Source organism: Neltuma alba, unplaced genomic scaffold, assembly GCF_004799145.2.
Source record: "Neltuma alba isolate B1F8T4 unplaced genomic scaffold, ASM479914v2 tig00012699_pilon, whole genome shotgun sequence".
Classification (NCBI taxonomy): domain Eukaryota; kingdom Viridiplantae; phylum Streptophyta; class Magnoliopsida; order Fabales; family Fabaceae; genus Neltuma; species Neltuma alba.
The window spans coordinates 203,282-223,911 of NW_021637126.1; the positions used below are offsets into that span (position 1 = coordinate 203,282).

Below are 20,630 nucleotides of genomic sequence, written 5' to 3' on the forward strand. Positions count from 1 at the left end.
TCCCCATCCAAACGGAGGGTAAGTATTGTCAGTCTTGTAACATATTTTTAAAACATCCTTTCATAGCCTAACTAGACGGTGCACTGACTGTTCAAAATCCAAATTTTGAAAAGGTAAACTTCTCATTTTTATTGTCGAGGGTGACATTTTGGTTTCCCGTGACGATGCGGATGAAACCATAACATTGAAATATGCTCTTTCTTGGGCCTTAATATTAAAGATTTTAGGGAATAAACATAGTTTATAGGAAGGGAGGCAACAAGCCAACGAGATTAAAAAAAGGGGGAGATGGTTCTCTCAAAACACATCGAACTTATTTGAGTAACACGTTGATGAAAATTAATCATAATCATAAGAATGGCCTTGGGCATTGGAATATATCCCTATTAACATAGAGATTAGCGTGTGTATCGAAAAGACTAATAGGTAAATTCATTGACCTCTCGCAAGACTTCATATTGATTTTTCAGTCCGCAGAGTGAATTAACTCACAAACAAATTAAATGAATAACATCATAGGCAATTTTTGAAAATCCACCAAGTATTTGAAAATGAACTGTGGCAAGGAAATCTGCTTCAAGAAAGATACAATTGCTGGATTCAAATTCGCAATTAGTGCGTTGACTGGCATGTGTACCAAACTCATGAATACTAATTTCATGACCATGACTGTTCCTCATTCGAATGCAGGAAGCTCTTGCTATCTACTGGAGCATAGTTGTTGCTGTTGGTGTCTTTTGATGAACAAAAAGACACCATATGAAGGCTTACGAAAGCTTTGTGAGACCATAGAACAGCTGTTACTACTACGAAATGACTAGTGCATATTGATATTGTTCAACACTGGAGGGATTTTTTTTAAAAGATTGGTGAATATGATAGCTGAGCACTTAAGCTGACCCACAAAGATGTCATCCAGTATAATAATTAATCCTAAAATAAAATGTAAATCAGGAAAAGAATGTTTTACCAAACATTCTTGAAAGTGTTTTACCAAAAGAAACATTTATTTGAACCTCTCCAATTAGATAGGTAGGAATATCAACACCAGCCACTAACAGTTTCAATGCCAAGAACTACTCAATCAGCAACGTTAGCCGCGAACTACGCATCATCTTCCACAGTCCTTGTGCATTCTTCAGGAGGGGATATGTTAAGGTCTAGAAGGGAACGGTCCATTGGATTATTTCGAGGTTCCTCGACATTCAGAATGCCAATTTGCCTCTCTTCTTTTTGGTCATTGCTAACTGTAGAAGGGGAAGATGAGAGTGAAGAAAAAATGAGGGAGCAGAACTTCATGCACAAGAGAGAGAGAGTTATTGACCTGATTTTGCGGGCGACAATGTTAAGTCTTTCCACAGCATTAAACACTGAAAAAACATTAAAATACTACATGACGCTAGTTCACTTCTCAGTTCTAAACTTGGATCACCAAATCCAAACTTTTCCCGCCACATGCTACCGCGCTCTTGAATGGAGGGAATAATTAAGTTTTGCACTTCAAGATGGCGGAGCAACTAGAAAGTTAGTCATCATAAAAAGCTGTCAGTATAACGAACTTTTCAATATTACTCTAAACAAATCAATATCCTAATCAAATTACATGAGGGGGCTAAGCCAAAGAAAGGGAAAAGGAACCTTCATAACCTAAAAGATCATACCAAGAAATTCAATTACTTTTATGATTCTGACAATTTAATTACCAGTCACAGAACTGAATCAGAATGAAACATCTACCTTTTTTGGCAATTATATTTGGGGAAAAAAAAAAAATTAAGGAGTTTCAGAAGAAAGAATACTTTCATGAATGCCAGGGGAAAATTTAACTTGATGCTTGAACCTTTATTATAACCTTTGCACGGCTGTACTTGGTTGAATTAAGATACAAGAGGAGATTATGTGACCTTGTTTATGACTTACCGATTCCACCACTGCCAGAAGATATCTACCGTATCCTTTTCTTTGATAATTTTTATGTGTGGCCATAAAGGGCATATCTGCAAGCCTCCGCCCATGGATTCTATAGAATTAATTTGTGGAAGTTTAATAAAATATTCAACTTAATCTCAGATGATACAGAATTTAAGATTTACATGTAAGTAGCGAGGGACGAGGGCCTGGTGTTAAAAAAAGTGTGTTCACAAGCAAAAGAAAAGAAACACACCTCACAGAAGCAGCAGAGACAATTTCATCATCCTTTTCCAGTATAAACGTATAGAAACGGCTATAATCAACCCTGGGTAACTTTGACCTGAATTGCATTAGAATTAGGAATGATCAGAAGGCACTAAATTGGATATTAGCATGGAAGTGGTCGCAGTAGAATATATAGAATCAGAGAAGCATTGAATGAAAAAATAAAATATGTTGACGAAAGGAGCAGCAGTAAGTTGTATAGGTCAAAGTGCAAAGTATGAAAAGCTGAGTAACAGTGTAGAAAAACGCCATCAATGTGCTTACCGAAGACTGCATAGTACACTTCGAACCACATTGAGGCCTGTATATCTGTCAACTATTGTCTCAAAAGCTTCATCCATTAATTTCCATGTAACTGCAACCTTGGCATTATTTTCAACATATTGGTGTTCAGAGACAGTTGATGTTCTTTTCTCCATTTGACGAATAACTCTCCAAGAGTAGCTTTCATCGACTTCATTCCTGACTCCAACTAAACTCTCCAATTTCTCATGGGTCTTTCACAAAGCAGACAGTCAGAATAGTAAAGGTGGTGGACATTGTATTTAGAGTAATCCATGGAGAGAGCATGACCACTCAAAGTTTCTTTTATTGCTAAAAGTAACTTTTAAAATTTCATGGTTTGAATTATAATTTGAAACAAGTAAAGCAAGAATGTCAAAATACATGAAAAATCTCAGCCCCTTGAGAAGTGAAACTTTCTATGTTTGCATAAAATCCCCCAAAACTTTTATTACCTCTGGTCCTATATTTAAGACCTAATTACACTATTAACTAGTTCTTATATTTTGGACTAGAGGTAGTACACAATAAATAGAGTTCCCAGACATATTTAGACAGAATAATACCTTTCTACAACTTTGCTGACAGTATAATCTCGAACAGTCAATGTCTAAGGCATCTTTAAGAGCTTCTTTCTCAAATTCCTTAAAGCATCCCCAGTCAACTACAGAAGCACGGAAAATTGCTTTGTCAGTAATACCAAGTTGGAGACTTGGAGGGAAAATAGAAATGTGAAAAAAGCAGTAAATCTTTGCAAGACCTCTATATAAGGATGCTTAATGGACTATGAGGAAAAAATATTACATTTTTTGTTACATTGGAAGCACTTAATCAGTTGCTTGCTTTTATCACTAAGCCCACAATGCTTGCATACACAATAAGGACAGAACCATTTTCCTTCAGGAAGCCTCTGCAACTCAAACGCCATGAATCCACAATATTTGTTCAGAAAATGAAATATTAAACCATAAACAAAAAACTAATTCCAAACTTACACCAAAAAGAAATTCCAAATACTCAAGGAGATCCCCAAATCCACCCTTAAAGAAAACGAAAAGGATTTTAATTACCTCCAAATTCAAACAGTTTAAATGATATGTGGAGGGGCACTTGTCACAGCAGATCAACTCTCCCCCATCTCCGCAAACAGGACAAGCATAATCATGTTTATCTCCTGCATTTCTCTTGGATACAAAGGAATGTGTTTCCTGATGTTTCGGTTCACTGTTCTCACACAAAGCAATCACCATGCACTCCAGAAGATATCTTTGTTTTTCAGGAAGGTATATATGTTCATAGGGTTGTTTAAGGTCACTTCCACAATGTTTCTCAAAGGCCCACACAGAATATTCCCTCTGGCAACAGCTGCAGAGAATTTCACCTCCGGCAATTGTTCCTCTCTTTGCCGTACTTCCCTTTATTTTATTCGAGTAGGTGACATGTTCACCCTTCTTGACAACATTGCAATCTAACAACCATGATAAAATGGTTAGTTTGTTTGAACTTGGTTGTTCAGCAGATAATGTTCCGTTTTTATTGTTTGAACTTGTAGCATTACTGGCTTCCTTGTTTTTTATTTCCTGTGCCCTCTTCTTTGAGGTTCGACCTCGTCGATGCCTTGCTGTCAAATTTACACCTGAGTTTGCCGTTTTAGTCTCCTTAGTAGCTGGAGAGCATAATGTCAAGTTCCTTCTCCGTTTTTGTCTACTAAAGCTCCCTGATAAATAGTCTGTATCGGAACCAACTGAATCACTTCCAGGACTGTCCGAATCTGCATAATTAGTGTTTTGCTTTCTTTGCCTAAGTGCGTAGGCCATATTATTTATTTAGTGACTCAAGATTCTCCTCTCTTATTGTCACCTCTGCCAAAATATCTGCGACAGGGAAAAAGAACTGACTGAAAAATTATAACCATATGCAGATTATTATCCTTTCATTTTGTATTTCTACCCATCTTTTTATTGAAATTATTCAAATGCTGAGTCCCAGCAACTTTCCTAGAGTAATGATGAGGAACAAACAGCTCGGCTCTGATAAAAGCATGCAAAGAGTTTTAACTCCCATGGTAGTTACAACTGCTAATCTTTAAGTGATGAAAAAACGGAAGCAGAGAAGAATTCTTCGTATGTTGTAAATCAATTTTATGATCATAAATCCACAAAAATAAATTGAGTTATTTAACTAACTGATGAATCAGCAAATCAAATTAAATGGATCAAAAAATGAATATTAATGGAAGACCAAACTGTTCATTTGTATCACTATTTGTTACACGAGGCAACATTTAAATGTTTACTCTTCACATAAGCAGTGAGTGGTCCCTCATAAATTGAAAAACTGTTACTGAAAAAAACAGAACAACACACACACACACACACACAGATGAAAGGTGTGAGAAAGAGAGATTTTGATGAAAAGAATCATTATTAACCGTCATATCTTCCTCCTCAGCCCTTGTCATATTGGTATATATTGAGAGAGTAATTAGCCCTAAGCTCCAACTACCCAGGTAACTTACTTCTCATCCCCTTTGTGGTCTGAATAGCCACACCCCATTGCTAAATTTCCTCCTTTAGTCCACGCAGGAAGCAACTGATCAGCTCGATTCAAGTAAGATATACCTTAAAAGATAGCATATTCAGTCTTAATGTTCATTAATTCTCCCCCTTGCCTCAGTGGCATCATATCCTTTATTGGATCTTTCGTCTTTTTGATCACTAATATGTACATCTCTTACCTTGGAACTCACCAAGCACATCCCCTGGAAAAGATTTTGGAAGTTCCTCAGGGGATGATCATGTGGATAAGAGTCTTTACCTGCCCATGAATACCAAACACGCTGTCCACTTGATACCATTGACCTCATCAACTAGGTTATCTATTTTGATATCTCTTTTGTCAGTTCTAGAATATTTGACATCCTGCGCTCCATTCTTGACAGAACTTGATCGATCAAATATGCAATTCACTGCTCCATAGGAAGACAAATTTGGCCCCCTTGCTCTCTCATTGGAGCTTTTAAACACATGGCTTCATGGTCGATGGACTATTGCTCCAATACCATTTGTCATGAAAAAGAAGAAAGATAGATGAAAGGAGAAAGAAAGAGAGATCTGGATAAAAAGAATTTTCATCAACCATCATATCTGCCCACCTCAACCTTGGTACACTGGTATAAATTGAGAAAGTAAGTAGCCAAACAGCTCCAACTACAGGACCCAAAACAATAACAATCTTCCCTATAAGTGGTATCAGACTACTGAAGACCAAACCAATAACCATCTTCTATAGAGATCTACAATTCTGCAACATGTTGTCTGAAAACACGATACCCAAACAAATTACATTCCCTTTATTCGCTATTAGTCCACTGAAGGCTAACCAAAAAAATTCCTTCTGCGGAATCTAGCCATTTTGCAACATGCTGCGATCTCACCCAGTATTAATTTGAATTTGTTGAGTAATAATTCAGTTCTTCAATTTGATAAAATACTCCTTTAAAGTTATTGCTTGAAATCACAAGATCCAAACAAAATTACTTTCCCTACGTCTTAGATCACTGAAACCCAAAGCAACAACTTTGTTCTATGCAAATACAACTATTTTGTAACATGCTTCTTGCAAACATATTTGATTCTTCATACAGTAGCTTTTGAATTACTGGAAATGATTGGCATCAATTTACTTCCTCATGCTACAAATTGCTAATATCTCTGTCTAAATGGACTCATGTTGTCAATTTTGGGATATTCATAACAAACTATGAAGATCAAGACTTACCATAGTTTCTCATTTAAGTTAGCCATTTTTGTCAAATTTATCTCTCTTGGAATATTCATTATAATTACTAAATTCAATTAATAAATAGTGGGAGGCAAGACTCTAATCAACAGACCTTTATTGTTATCTAATAAAACTTCCTGTCTGAAAGCTTCTTCAAGAATAAAACTAGGGTGGGCCAAAACAAAGAATCTTTTATTTTTTCTTCAATAGATTGTAAAAGTATATTTCAAAGACTAAAAATGAACTTTTCAGATAAGATCTATTGTGAGATAAAATGTCACTAAAGAAAAGATTATAGCAAAAATTATGTCCAATTCACAGATGCAGAAAGCTACACCGGTGAATTGTAAAGATTGAAAGTCAATTAGATCATGACAGCCCTCTCTGGAACCATCAACAACCTCGCTCTTATATCAATTGATAGGTAGCTAATGGGATGGGGAATTCTACCCAAAAGGCCGTTGAGTTAGGACAACCGATTCACTTAAAATGCCTATTAAGCATCCCAGCCTACTCAATATGGGACTTAATATCAAATACTACCAAGCCTCCATCAGTATCAATCAAGAAAAACACAGTAATGGACATTGTATGCATAAATAAAGCGCCCTTTGCGAGATTCAAAGGCACGATATGAACTCTTTCGTGAGCAGGTGAGATGGAATTTTTGTCCCCTAGAATTCCTACCATATCAGAAATTGAAATTGGTTGCAAAAAACTTGCCTTTGATTCGGAAACAAGATATTCACCCTAAATTCTCGATGGGCAAATTCACAGAAGCAGATCTATAAATTGATCAAACGCCTGCACAGCATAAAATTGTTAAGAAATTTTGCCACAAATGTTTCAATTAGGTGGAGCAATTTGTTATATAAGTAGATATGATTGGGAAGATTGATACCGGGGGAAGACCGAAAGAGTGCTCTTCTTTTTCTGTGCTTTTGTCAAAAGAAAAGGATACGTTGCACTGTTAGGAAGGACAAGACACTGGGTAATAAATTGGGATCGTAAGCAACTTGTCCTATTAAGTGATTCACTGCTAGCACTGACTTGAAAGTTTTAAAATTTGAAATGGGTCTCCCTAAGGCAATTGTGCAAGTAAAGGGTCTGTCCTATGAGGTCTTTATGTAGAAAAGGACTTGGCCTCCATGTTGCCAAAAAAAAAAAAAAGAAAAAGTAATTAGATAGTCGCATCGAATCAAATTAATATTAATTAGTATGTGCACACATGCGTGCACCGCCGTGAATCATTCATTGTAAATTCTGTGCAAATGCATTGTCCCCCTCTGGTTTAAGTAATCTGCATTGACAAAACCATAAAAAGCATATCTTATTGATTTCTCATCAAACAGCTAGCAAGAATACATCCCAAGTGTTATGTTATTTAGAGTAAGTTCAGTCAAACAGCCAACTGAGAAACCTAAGTGAATATCAAATAATACTTGCCCAAAGCATTTCTATTTCACTCATTCAATGTCTAATCCATCTTTTAATGGTAAACTTCCTCATGCTACACAGCTATTAAGTTCATTTAAACCACTTCTTCAGTGATAAGAATAAGATAAGAGAGTTATCATTTGAATCTCCTGCCAGGTGCACCATTTTTTGACGAGACACAGTGCGACAGAAAGGAGTAAGAATGTACATAAGGCCTAGCTGAGAATTTTTCACACCTTAATATGCCGGGTAAAAATATTTTATCATGTTCTTTAACATTTAAAGTCGTACTCCTCGGTCTTTAACATATGACCTAATTGTTGAGTTAATATTGGTCTTAAACGTAAGACCTATTTATCATATCTATAAATTTTTCTAAATTACTCCTATTGATACTCCTTCAACCATAATCAAGTAAAAGGGAAAGAGGATATTAGGAAAGATGATTATGGTGTTTTAGAAAAAGCATACCATATTTCTTATAATTAACTAACTTACCTAGCTTCTTTAATCTAATCAAATTAGTTAAATAGGTCTTATATTAAAGATTTTGCATGGTAAACAGAGAATAGAATTTATTATTAGCAGTTTCTATTGTTTTGTTGTCTGATAATGCTGTAAGTATGCAGAACAAGATCTTACTGTTAAGCATAAGAAATCTCATGCAAGAGTTTTAGCATTTCACCAACTCACCTGGTAAAGCACAAACTGAATAGCAAGTGCATAAAACACAGTCCAATTCGTCAGAAGGTAGCTTATTTTCTGTAGTTTTGCTGCATGCTTTCGAGTAAACTAATATGCTGACCAAAAAAAAAAAAAAAGAAACTGTGGCAGAAACTTTTCTACATATGTCAATTTTTATGTACCTAGTAACATAATCAGGTGCTCAACTTGTTTTGCAATCAATAGATATAATAAACACGACAAGATTTCAACAATTACGTTCAACAAGTTTTGATGAACATGTAAAATTAGCAAATACCAACTGACCTCATTGGCCTCCAAGAGCTTTCAAACACACTAGAAAGCTCACTGCTTGCAGTGATCATGTCGTGCAAAACTAATAATAAATAAGAGGTAAGGCCTTGCATTGGCTGGAATATTTTGATAGAAACTACCCAAAAAAAAAAAACTGAAACTCTAAAGCTGTAAAGGAATGAAAAATTGATGAATATTCATTGGAAAAATTACCGAGTAAGCAGTTATGCCAAAGTGGCCTGGAAGACCGTGCTTACATAGAGTCGTCATACCAACTAATTCGATTAAGACAAAATATAACTTACTCTGAATCAGTCGTATCAAATCATTTATCCTTTAATTGAAATTTTATATGGAAACTGATGTTGCAAAACTCTAATTAATTTTCTACCTACGTTCGTCAAGACGTTTGCCAGATATCTGAATCTCCAAACAACCATTCGGTATTAAAAAAATGTGTACTATAGTCGATAACATTTACAGGGGAAAAAAAAAAAGTCCAAATATCTTCCTAGTATAAACAAATGCGCTTAAAGATCAGTAGCGCCAATCTTACATCAAAAAATTTCAAAATCTTTGGAGAACACCATAAAACATTCCAATAAAGTAAATAGCACGGCCAAACCAATTTACGCTGTTTGGTCCCGCCGCTAATGCATTCAACCCCAGTCTTCAATGCTGCAACTCCCAAGTATCAATTTCCTCACGTATAACAGTTTTCCATTTGTTTGATTGCAAGAACATGTCGAGAAAACATTTTTACCGACCGAATCTCGTGGTGCATAGCGTATATTAGCATAACTTACGTTTATGTGCTGCTTCCACCAATACCAGCAATCAAACAGAGCTTGGATGCATCCGATTTCTCAATCCACTGCCCCTTTTGTGCTTTAGGTGCTCTTGGTCCTCTCTTTCGCTCCCTTTTGATTTGTACCGATTCGAATAATGTCGTGTACTTTGTGGTTTCTGAAAACATGTAGGTGCGGGATCGGAATAAAAAGAAGTACTCAGGTTTCTCAGGACTTTCATAGTCATCCAGCAAACCAAAAAACAGCTTGAAACTCGTTATTGTCACTTCTCTATAGATTCAGAGCCTGCCAACGCTACTACTGGTTTTCGAGCTATGAGCGTAAATCTTAAATTCGAAATCAGACCTTAGTCTGGAAGATTTTGATGACACAGGAAGTGAATCAAAGAGAAACGAAGAAATTAACGAGTCTGAAGCAAATTCGGAAAGTTTCTATTTTGAAGATGATATGCGTAGGCATACCAGATTAGGAAGATATCGTGGGGAAGATTGATTTTGATTTTCATTCATTTTATACAACTGCGCAAGATGAGAACCGCAAAAAAGACTCTAGGTGGGCCCAAGTAACAAGAACCGTAGGATTCGGGGCATCTTCCGCCAAATCCAACGCCCCGTAATTTTCCTCTTCTTTCGTTTTTTTGGAAGCACTTCTCCTCTTTTGCTCTGACCAAACAAGTCACTCTATTGTTTCTCCCAATCTTGCTAAAGCCAAACCACCACCCCCCAACTCCTCAGTTTATCGGTGCCTCTTCTTACTCTTTCCGTCTCACTCATTCTCATCATGGCTTTCTCTCAAGAAGATTCTTCCTCTTTCTTCACTCTCCATTCACAGCAATGTACTACTATACCTTTTCCTCCTCACGATGCGCAGCTTCCTCTCTGTTTTTTTCTCACTGGGGTTCCGTGGTTTTCTGGGTTTGTGCTTCACGCGTGTATGCTTCGTCATTTAAGTTCACTGGGTTTCAACCACGAGGTAGGATTGCATTGTAATTGCAGCAAGTTTAACTTTAAGTAGTGCATTTCTCAGTTGTGTTCTAATTCCTGTGATTTGTTGCTCAGAGTGCTGAACTCATTCATGCGGTAGTTGACCCAGTAAAAGCTTCAATTTTGCAAAATTTGTAGTTGAGATTCGCAACTATAGGAGCAAAAAGGAATGTTTTGACTGTCTTTTTTTCACTGTTTGGCCTTTACCTGGACGTGCGTTTGCTTTTGTGTAGCAGTTGGGTACATTATTATCTCACATTCCATGCTTTCCATGATATTTCAGATTTTCCTGTTTGACATGAGAATTGAGATGAAAGTTCAAAGACCATATAGTAGGGATGTGAGATTCCTATTGTTCGAATTGTGTGCTCTGGTGTATTGGATGATACCAGACTTTTTGGATGCCTCTTGGAATCCAGATATCTCTGAATATTTTTATGATCCTTAATTATCGTTGCGATAATGCGTTCAAGTTTGTTTTACGTGCAATGTTGTACTTTCCTCATATCGCTGTTGATGCTTGGTGTAGGTGCTACTTGGGAAGGCATGCAGGCCATCTGTTTGGTATTCTTACTTGCATGAAATGATTGTGTTAGGGAATTCAGATATTGATGCACTACTTGAAATCAAGAAGAGCATTCAGAATGACCCTTCTGGACTACTTAATTCTTGGGATTCCACATCTTTGGCTTCTGATGGACGTCCTCAGAATTGGTATGGGATATCGTGTGCTGAAGGCAATGTTATATCGATGACTCTGGATAATGCTGGTTTGGTTGGAGAGTTTAATTTCCTTGCCATTAATGGGCGTAAAAGTTTTCAAAACTTGTCACTTTCAAACAACCAGTTCATGGGAAGTGTATCACATTTTGGTCCAACGGAATCACTAGAATTTCTTGATCTCTTAGTCAAAAAGTTTCATGGGTTGGGACCCTTTGACTTGCTTGAATAACATAATATAGTGTATTTAAATCTTTCATCAAATTAATTTGATGGTACAGTTCCTGTTGGCTCTGGCAAACTCAAGTATTTAGATTTGTGCTCTAATAACTTTTCTGATATTATGCATATCTTTTCTCTCATGGGTGGCGTTGTTCATGTTGACCTAAGCGCCAACAGGTTTTCTGGTTCACTGGATTTAGGACTTGGAATTAGCTCTTTTCTGTCCTCGTTGGTGATCTGTTTGCTCATGATGGGATGCCATATCTTGACAGTTTAGAGGTCTTTGATGCTAGTAATAATCAATTAGTGGGTAATATACCTTCCTGCACATTTGTGGTATCTCTTAAGGGTTCTTCGGCTTGGATGCAACCAGTTACCTGGTTCTCTTCCAGAAGGTCTATTGAAGGAGAGTTCAATGATGTCTGAACTGGATCTTAGTCAAAACAAGCTTGACGGTAGTTTGGTTCGAAGTTTCATGCATAAACATATCATATTCTTTCTCCCAAGTAGAAAATGTTAGTTTGACATGTAGCAATGTCCTATACTATGATCCAGTTGAGTTTGCTGATATTTTAGTAGATCCCCTTTTCCCTTGCTTCTCTTCCTTAAAGACATTATTTTTCTTCTCTGCAGGTCCTGTTGGAAGCACTACTCCTGTAACTTTGAAGAAGCTTAATGTATCTTCAAACAAACTGTCAGGGCCCTTACCTGTCAAGGCGGGCCACGGCGCCATAATAGATTTAAGCAACAACATGCTATCAGGGAACTTGTCGAGAATTCAGTATTGGAGTAATTATGTGGAGGTGATTTAGCTTAGCTCAAATTCATTGACAGGAATGCTTCCTAACCAAGCTACACAAGTTTTGAGGTTGACTAAAGATATCTAATAACTCAGTAGAGGGTAGTCGCCCTTAAGTCTTGGGAACATGCCCAAAACTAAAAGAGATTGATCTTTGTGTAACATTTCAAATTTTGAGCCTAGAGGCGGAAGAAATAGCCTGAATAGAAGGAGTCTTAGAAGTTCTCTGAAAAGATAAGAAGGATTCTTAAGGATCAAGTTGCAAAGAAAAGTTTTCTAAGATCAAGAGATAAAAAGTTAAAGGCTGTATTGAAGTCTAGGGGGTTGAATAAGAGAGATGAGGATAAATATGGGTCAAAGGTTATGTTAAAAACTTCAAAGGGATGGTTCTTGAACCTAGACCCTAGTAAGAATTTAATTGTAATTTTGAAAACTTCAAGCTCAAAAGAGTAACATCAGATAGTAGAATTCAGAAAAATTTCAAAAAATGGGAAATGAAAGTGTTGAGGCCCATTTAAGGTTAAAAATAACAAAAATGTCCTTAGAATGGATTCTTAGTAAATTGGCTAATTATGAGAATTTTACCTAATTAAAAAAAATTAGTCAAAATTAATTATTTAAAATATGAAGAGGCCTCGAATAATCAGGAAAAAATGAGAAAAAAAGTAGTTTGTAGATTATGACAGATTGTAAAACTATCCTTAACCCTTGAAAGTATAGAAATTTGCTTTAAAGAAATTTAAAGCTGAATTTTACAAAAAAAAAAAAAGGGGGGTATCTGGAAAATTTGTAAAAGAGGTATTTATATATTGGGTTTTGACCTAAGAAAAATTACAGAAACTTCTTTTAATGAAAGGGAGTTAATGAAGTAGAGTTATAAATTTCTGGAGCTAGAAAAGATTAGAAAGTATTTAGTCAAAATTATAGTAGAATTATATATTTTGTCAAAGGCAAACCTTGAAAAAGAAATAAAATAATATATTATAAGGTATATGATAAATATGTTAAAGACACCTAGTTCAATAATGTCAGGTAGATGATGTAAGGATGATAATGCAAGGGAACACATAGCAAACTCGATGAAACACTTAGCAAGATCATGGAAGACAAGGCCTAATCAATAGACACATGTTAAGGTAAGTGGTAACTTGAATTAACCCTAAAGTAACATAGTAAATAAAGACTATTATAAGTTTCCCTCCCCCCTCTCATTTAATGAGATTTTGGCCAATAGAGGTTTTGAGGGGAGAGCATGAAATTTGAGGCCAAGAAGGAAAAGATGAAGAGTTTCAAGTTTTATGCAAGACCATGTTTCAAGACAAGGTAAGATCATAGTTTTTTAAGTAGTTTATGATGCTTTATGTCTTGCAAAGTTTAACTATGATTTTTGATATTTGGAAACATGAAACTCTAAGAGAAGGTATTGTCCAAATATGTTGAAGTCATAGAAAAAAGTGATTGATGATGGAATCATGTTTAAACACTAAAAAGGAACAAAAATCAAGTGATTTTGTGATGAAAATTAAAAGAATCTAATTTCCCTTTATGTTATGTATATTTTTGGCCAAGACTAGGAATGATGTTAGAATTGAATTTTGATGATTTTGATAATTTTAATGTATTTAAATGAAAAATTATGTGGGATAAAGGTGAGAAAGTAAGTTTGAAAATATAAGAACTTAAAAAGGAAACTTTGAACTCTAAGACTTTCGACTATATTGAGTTCATTGGGAAAGAGTTGAATTTTGTTTTAATTTGAGCTTGCAGATAAATTCTACATGCAAAATTATAAGAAAATAGTATGTGAAATTAATTTTAAAAAAATTAAAATGAAAGCTCAAAAGTTAAATGTTAAAGTATGTTAAAGAGCAAAGTATTATTATATGACTCTCATAAATGAATGGAAATGATGTGTTAATGTAATTAAAGTTATGTGACATTAAGAAAGATGAATAGAAAAGGTTGATCAAACAATCTTGATGGTTGGAAGCAAATAGAGCAAGAAGACAAATTAAATGTAAAAGGCGAAAAATAGTAAACTTTATCTTATTTTATATGTTTGGTATTTGGTTGCACATATGGCATGTTTGTATAATTATATGATTTTATGAACTCATGTATTATGAATGTGAATATTGGCCTATGTGTTTTATCATAAATGTATGATGATTTTCAAACATATCGTTATGTTATAAAGATGTTAAGCTGTAAACATATTATGAATGTTAAGTTTGTCATATATATTTGGGTAGTTATTGTTTACTAATGAGATTCTCTGAAATTTCACCCTCATTTAACAAATCATAGTAGGTTTCATGAACAAGGAAGATGATTGGTAATGTATGAAGTCAAAACGAAGAGAAAAATTTAAGAAATGTTATGTTATATTATGTTATTTTATGTTATGTAATTTCTTACGATGATAGATGTAATGAATATGTTTATAATGTTATATACAGATGAATTATAATATTGGCATGCATGAATGAGTTTGATGACGCATGAAAATGATCAAGTGTATGTTAAAATGATAGCATGCAAAATAAAAAAAAAGTTTATAACATGTTAATGCAAGTAAAGGGATAAACTTTCTCATCATGAGCAATAAACTTGTGATAGAATAAAGGTAAAGTAAACGAATAAATCTGTTCATGAAATTTGATGAGCAGTTAGTACACATCCTAAACTTTAAAATAAGTAATAGATTATCTAAAATGGATGTGTGTACTAAGAGATATGATTGCTCAAAGTTAGGGCAAAGAATATAGAAATGTATTGTTTGACCAAATAAACAGTACAACTTTATGTTTAATTTTGAAATGAATAAGGAAATAAATTAATGAGTATTTTTTTTTTGTAGAGAATTGAAAGAATTTTAAATAAAGAATTAAATCACCTTAATACGATTTTTTTCTAATTAGTTATGAATTTTTAAGATTGTATAAAAAATCTAGAATTTATCAGTAAATAGTAACCCGAAAATTAAATTTCAAAATTTTAATCTACATGCTTATTTTGTGATCCGTTTAGGTTGTAACACTTCCAGACTTATATTTTAAAAAGTAAATAGAATGATACTTCAATCTTAGCCAAAGCCTACTTTCTAGGGTCCTCCTTCCAAGCTTTTTCACCTCAGGCAAATTGACTGTGCTTAACCTCTCACACAATGTTCGGATCAGTATATTTTCAACAAATTCCAAATTACCTGCTAGTTTTTGCTGAAAACTCTGGTCTTGTGTCTGTTGATCTCTCATACAACAACTTGAGAGGGCATCTACCTACTAACCTACAGAAAGAAGTAAGCTTCACAGGTTGGCAAGCCTCAATCTATGTAACAACAAATTTGAAGGTATCATTCCTGATGATTTTCCTGATTAACTGAGAGAACTCAATGTATCCTTCAACAATTTTTTTCATTGTCCCTGATAAATTAATGAAGTTTCCCGAATCAGCATTTTACCCAGGAAGTAAGCTTCACAGGTTGGTAAGCCATCCTGGTGCTCTCAGAATATGCACGTTGGATGAATTATATGGTTCTAACTCATGTATCTTAAACTAAGTCTTATATTAAATACAAAAGTTAGTATTAAAATAACAATTTTTTTTTTGGGGGTTCTAATCTGGGTTGATATTGCTTGGCTAATGTATATGGGTGCGTTGGTATTGCAACGGAAGAGTTGAGAAGCTGAAAGTTGCGAGAATATTTGAATATATAGAATAGTATATATTAACTTTTTGTCTTAGATATAAGGGCTAATTGAGAGATTGAATTTAGTTCTAAATATAATATCTCAATCTACTTCGTATCCTAAATTTATAAAAAAAAATTTTAAAAAATATTCCTATTGCTTGTAAGGGGTTTTTACCAAAAAAAAGGTAGTTTCAATGTACATGATTAAATAGAGTAATGTAGAAAAGTCAACTCACATTTTTTTTTACAAATAACCAATATAACTAATTTTTTTAATATCTTCAAATTAGTTATTTAGTTGTTATATTAACGGCTGAAGGTAATAGAGAATGATCTTTCAATTTAACAATTTGAGTCATCGGCGCACTCACATCTAGAGAAAAGAAGATGAAGAGCAGTAGTTAAGATTTGCAGTTTGTTTAGATTAGGTTTGTAAGATTGAAGTTTGCACAAATTACAATTTGCAAACTAAGGTTTGAACAAAAATTGTGTAATTTATTTGTGGTTGAGTATTTTTTAAAAAAATTTTCATATAATTTAATATTTTGAAGAAAAATATTAAAATTATAAAAATGAAAAGAGTTAATATATTAAAAATACTAAAAAATCTATTTATTTATATATATGATACATAATTATATGTATTTAATAAAATATATAAATCTTTATGTAAGTCTAAAAGTTAAAACTATGAAATTCTAATTTGCATACCAACTATTTATAAATGAAAAGCTAAAAGTGACAAAAGAAATGGAGTAGGTGGCTTTACTCTTTTTCCTTTTTGTTTTTTTTTAATATTTGGCACGATAAAAAAAATTTCTAAATACTCATTAATCATTGATGAATATTTTCAGGGTATAGATAGCTTTTAAACCTTTAAAATTTGGGAAAATGATAGATAAAGAAAGTGGAATATATGATATTCTAATTTGGGAAGCTAAGAAAATGTAATGACAAAGAGGGAAGTCCTTCCCAAATTGGAATTTTGAAATTCGGTGAAATAACAAAAATGCCCTTCGTCTTTTTTTTCTTAAAAAAACGCTCAGCCCTCACTGGTGGTCGGTGGCCGACATCCACTGCCGACAATTGAGGTTGTTAGGGAGAAGGAAGTTTAGAAGTTCCGTAGGATCGAGATGCCCATATTTGATGGGGAAGACCCAATAGTGTGGACCTTTTCAATGGAGTGATATTTCTTTGTTAATGCAGTATCGGAGGTGGAGAAGTTGGACGCTATAGTGGTAAGATTAGAGGCAAAGGCATTGAATTGGTTTTAATGGATTGAGATGAGGTCGCCGATTACGAGTTGGAAGGAGTTTAAGCGGAGTGTAGTCAAGTGGTTTCACATCGCCCAGACTAGGAACAATCACGAGCAACTGGCCAGACTTAAACAGAGTGGGATGGTGGCAAAATATCAGGAAATTTTCGAAATGATCTCAACCACTCTAGATGATGTGTCCGAGGCATCCCTAATGGGCATGTTCATGAATGGGCTCAAGGAGGAAGTCAAGGCCGATTTGAGGGTCTTAAAGCCCAATCATCTTCAAGACCTTATGGACATTATCATAAAAATTGAGGGTCGAAACCAGACCCTTGAAAAGGCTAGGCAGAAACGAGAATCCAAGCTAGGACGCAAGGAGAACCCAGCTAAGTGGGTGAACCTAGTATCTCTGCAACCCAAGTTTTCACCATTCACTAAGACATCTGAGGGCCCTATCACTCTATCAGGGAATCATACTAACTCCAGCAAAGGTGTTGAAGTTTCTGAAGTCATGAGCAACACCACTGCCACTCAAAACTTGATGACCCATGGCAAAAGCAGCAGCAACCGGAGTACACGGTGACTGTCAGAGGCAAAAATGAACTGTAGAAGGGAGAAGGAATTATCCTTCAAATGTGAAGAAAAGTGGAGCCCGAATCACTGATGCAAGTAGAAGCAGCTTCAACTAATAGTAGTCGATTAAGGGTCGGGGGACAACATTAATGAGTGCGACTTTAAAGAATTAGAATGGGAAGATGCTGACAAAGAGTATGTTGCCATGGAGTTATCTCCAACTACCATACTGGGCATCTCCAGTTATAAGACCATGAAGGTCAGAGGAGTCATCAATGGGAGAGTCGTGGTCATGCTGATTGACAATAGGGCAACTCACAACTTCATCTCTCATCAGTTAATAAAGAGCCTAGGGGTGAAGGTGACACTAACCGGAATCTATTTAGTGGTAGTGGGAGATGGCTAACATGTTCTAGAAAGCAGAAGGTGTTCGGATTTGACATTGAACCTACAAGGCCTGAGTGTGGTTCAAATATTCTACCCCTTTTCCTATGGCCAACATCAACTTGGTATTGGGAATTGCTTGGTTGGAATCGTTGGGCGAAGTAAGAGTGAATTGGAGGCAGCTTTATATGAAAATGAAGAATGGGGAACAGTGGGTATGTTTGAGAGGGGACTCGAACTTGACGCATATGCAAGCAACTTGTAAGGCCTGTTGAAGGATCCTTAAGGGCAATTTTAAAGGATATTTGCTAGAAATAAATAGGATGAAATTGCAGGCTAAAGCAATAGGTGGTGACACGCAAATTGCCCCCTAAATATAACAATTGTTGCAGTGCACTCTGTCATGTAGTCACTAACCTACCTCCCCACCAATCTAAGGATCATGCTATCATTTTGAGGGACGGAGCAAAGATACCTAATGTAAGGCTTACAAGTTTCCCTACTTGCACAAAACAGAGATCGAAAAGATGGTGAAGGAGATAATTAAAGCAGGGATTATCCGACCCAGTAACAGAGCATTCTCAAGTCATGTGCTCCTGGTTAAAAAGAAGGATGGAAGCTAGTGCTTCTGTGTGGACTATCGGGCTCTCAACAAGGTCAAAGTACCTGATAAATACCCTATACCCACTGTGGATGAATTGCTGGATAAGTTGGGGGTGCTACATTTTCTCTAAGCTGTACTTAAAGTTAAGGTATCATTAGATTCGAATCAAGGCTGGAGACGAGCATAAAATAGCTTTTCAAACTCACGATGGACACTACGAATTTCTGGTCATACCTTTCAGCCTCTCTAATGCCCCCTCTACCTTCTAGTCCTTAATGAATGATATCTTTCATGTTTATTTGAGAAAATTTATTTTGTTGTTTTTTGATGACATACTTGTGTATAGCAGGGACCACCCATCGCATATGGAGCTCCTTGATGCCACCCTGAAAATTCTCCAACAATACCAGCTCGTCATTAATCCTAAGAGATGCAGTTTTGGGCAACGACAATTGGAATACTTGGGATATGTCATCTCGGTTGGAGGAGTGTAGAGCCGATCCCACTAAAATTGAAGCCATGTTGACCTGGCCAGTGCCCGAGACATCAAGGGTTTGAGAGGCTTCCTTAGGCTCATGGGTTACTATCGTAAGTTCATCAAGGATTATGGGAAGCTAGCTGCTCCATTAACGACCTTACTAAAAAAAAACACATTCTAATGGGGAAGTGCTGCATAGTTAGCTTTTGAAAAATTAAAGCAAGCTATGGTCAATGCCCCTGTCTTGGCAATGCCAGATTTCTAGTTGCCCTTTGAAGTAAAAGCTAATGCTAGTGGAATAGGGGTAGGAGCAGTGATGTAGTAAGGCCGTCTGATTGCTTACTTTAGTTAACAATTATCTGAAAAGGCTCAACAAGGGTCTATCTACGAGAAGGAACTAATGGCTATCGTGTTGGCCATTAAAAAATGGCAACATTACTTAACAGCAAAACCTTTCATCATAAAGACAGATCAAAAGGCCCTGAAGTACCTATTAAAGCAAAGGGTGATGGACCCAGATCAAAAGAAGTGGATTTCAAAATTGATGAGCTGTAAGTTTGAAATTCAATATAAACCGGGTAAAAAGAATAGAGCAGCGAACGCGTTGTCGAGAAAAGAATAGCACAACAAGGCTATGAATGCTTTTTCATTATAGCAGTATAACGGGATGGAAGAGTTTGAATTAGAATTGGCCAAGGATGAGAAACTCAGCACCCTTAGACAGTAAATGTTGCTGGGCCAAGACGTACCTGTGGGCTACTCTTTGAAGAACAGTCGCTTGATGTACCACTACAAGATAGTGCTATCTCGGCATTCTCCTAAAACTGTAGAACTGATTAGGGAATTCCACAACTCCCCTCTAGGGGGACACTCTAGGTATTTACACACCTATAAAAGGTTGGCCAAGATGGTCTATTGGGAGGGAATGAAGAAAGATATTCAGGATCAGGTTGCATGATGCGAAATTTGTCAATGCAACAAATATGAGGCCACCAGCCTTGCTGGGTTACTACAGCCTCTACTCATCCCCAACAAGTTTGGGAAGACATAAGCATGGACTTCATTGTGGGGCTACCTAAAGCACAGTGGTATGATATTGTTATGGTGGTGGTGGACATATTTACAAAGTATGCTCACTTCCTCCCTTTTTCACACCCATTCACTGCTAAGGATGTGGCCGAGAGTTTCATCAAAGGGGTGGTCAAGTTACACATATTCCCAAAGTCTATAGTCTCGGACAGAGATCGAATATTCATCAGTCAATTTTGGAGGGAATTATTTACTCAATCGGGAACTACACTTAAGCTCAAGGTATCACCCTCAAACAGATGGCCAAACAGAGGTAGTTAACAAAAGCTTAGAGACCTATCTGAGATGCTTTACTGGAGAGTGCCCGAAAAGATAGATCAAAATGTTACCTTGGGCTAAGTTCT

At 35.8% G+C, this 20,630-nt stretch overlaps 1 protein-coding gene, 1 long non-coding RNA gene and 1 pseudogene across 3 annotated transcripts; 1 reads left to right on the forward strand and 2 right to left on the reverse strand.

Moving 5' to 3' along the window:
* Positions 1–313: 313 nt before the first annotated feature.
* LOC114730037 (increased DNA methylation 1) lies at positions 314–3,923 on the reverse strand. Of its 2 annotated transcripts, none has more exons than XM_028917060.1 (8): positions 3,549–3,923; positions 3,283–3,388; positions 3,045–3,142; positions 2,461–2,693; positions 2,165–2,251; positions 1,921–2,020; positions 1,325–1,370; positions 314–1,247 (listed from the first exon to the last, which is right to left on the reverse strand). In XM_028917060.1, exons 1-8 carry the CDS (start codon positions 3,726–3,728, stop codon positions 1,105–1,107), a joined length of 993 nt encoding a protein of 330 aa, XP_028772893.1. In that variant the 5' UTR covers positions 3,729–3,923; the 3' UTR covers positions 314–1,104. The 2 variants fall into 2 exon arrangements, with proteins under 2 accessions (XP_028772893.1, XP_028772892.1); XM_028917059.1 differs by having other exon boundaries at positions 1,325–1,517.
* A 761-nt stretch (positions 3,924–4,684) lies between these two features.
* Positions 4,685–7,551, reverse strand: LOC114730038 (uncharacterized). Its single transcript, XR_003738805.1, has 2 exons — positions 7,163–7,551; positions 4,685–7,065 (listed from the first exon to the last, which is right to left on the reverse strand). It is a non-coding gene; the product is annotated as an uncharacterized LOC114730038 (long non-coding RNA).
* A 3,379-nt stretch (positions 7,552–10,930) lies between these two features.
* On the forward strand, positions 10,931–17,182 carry LOC114730029 (probable inactive receptor kinase At5g10020; annotated as a pseudogene).
* Positions 17,183–20,630: the final 3,448 nt, after the last annotated feature.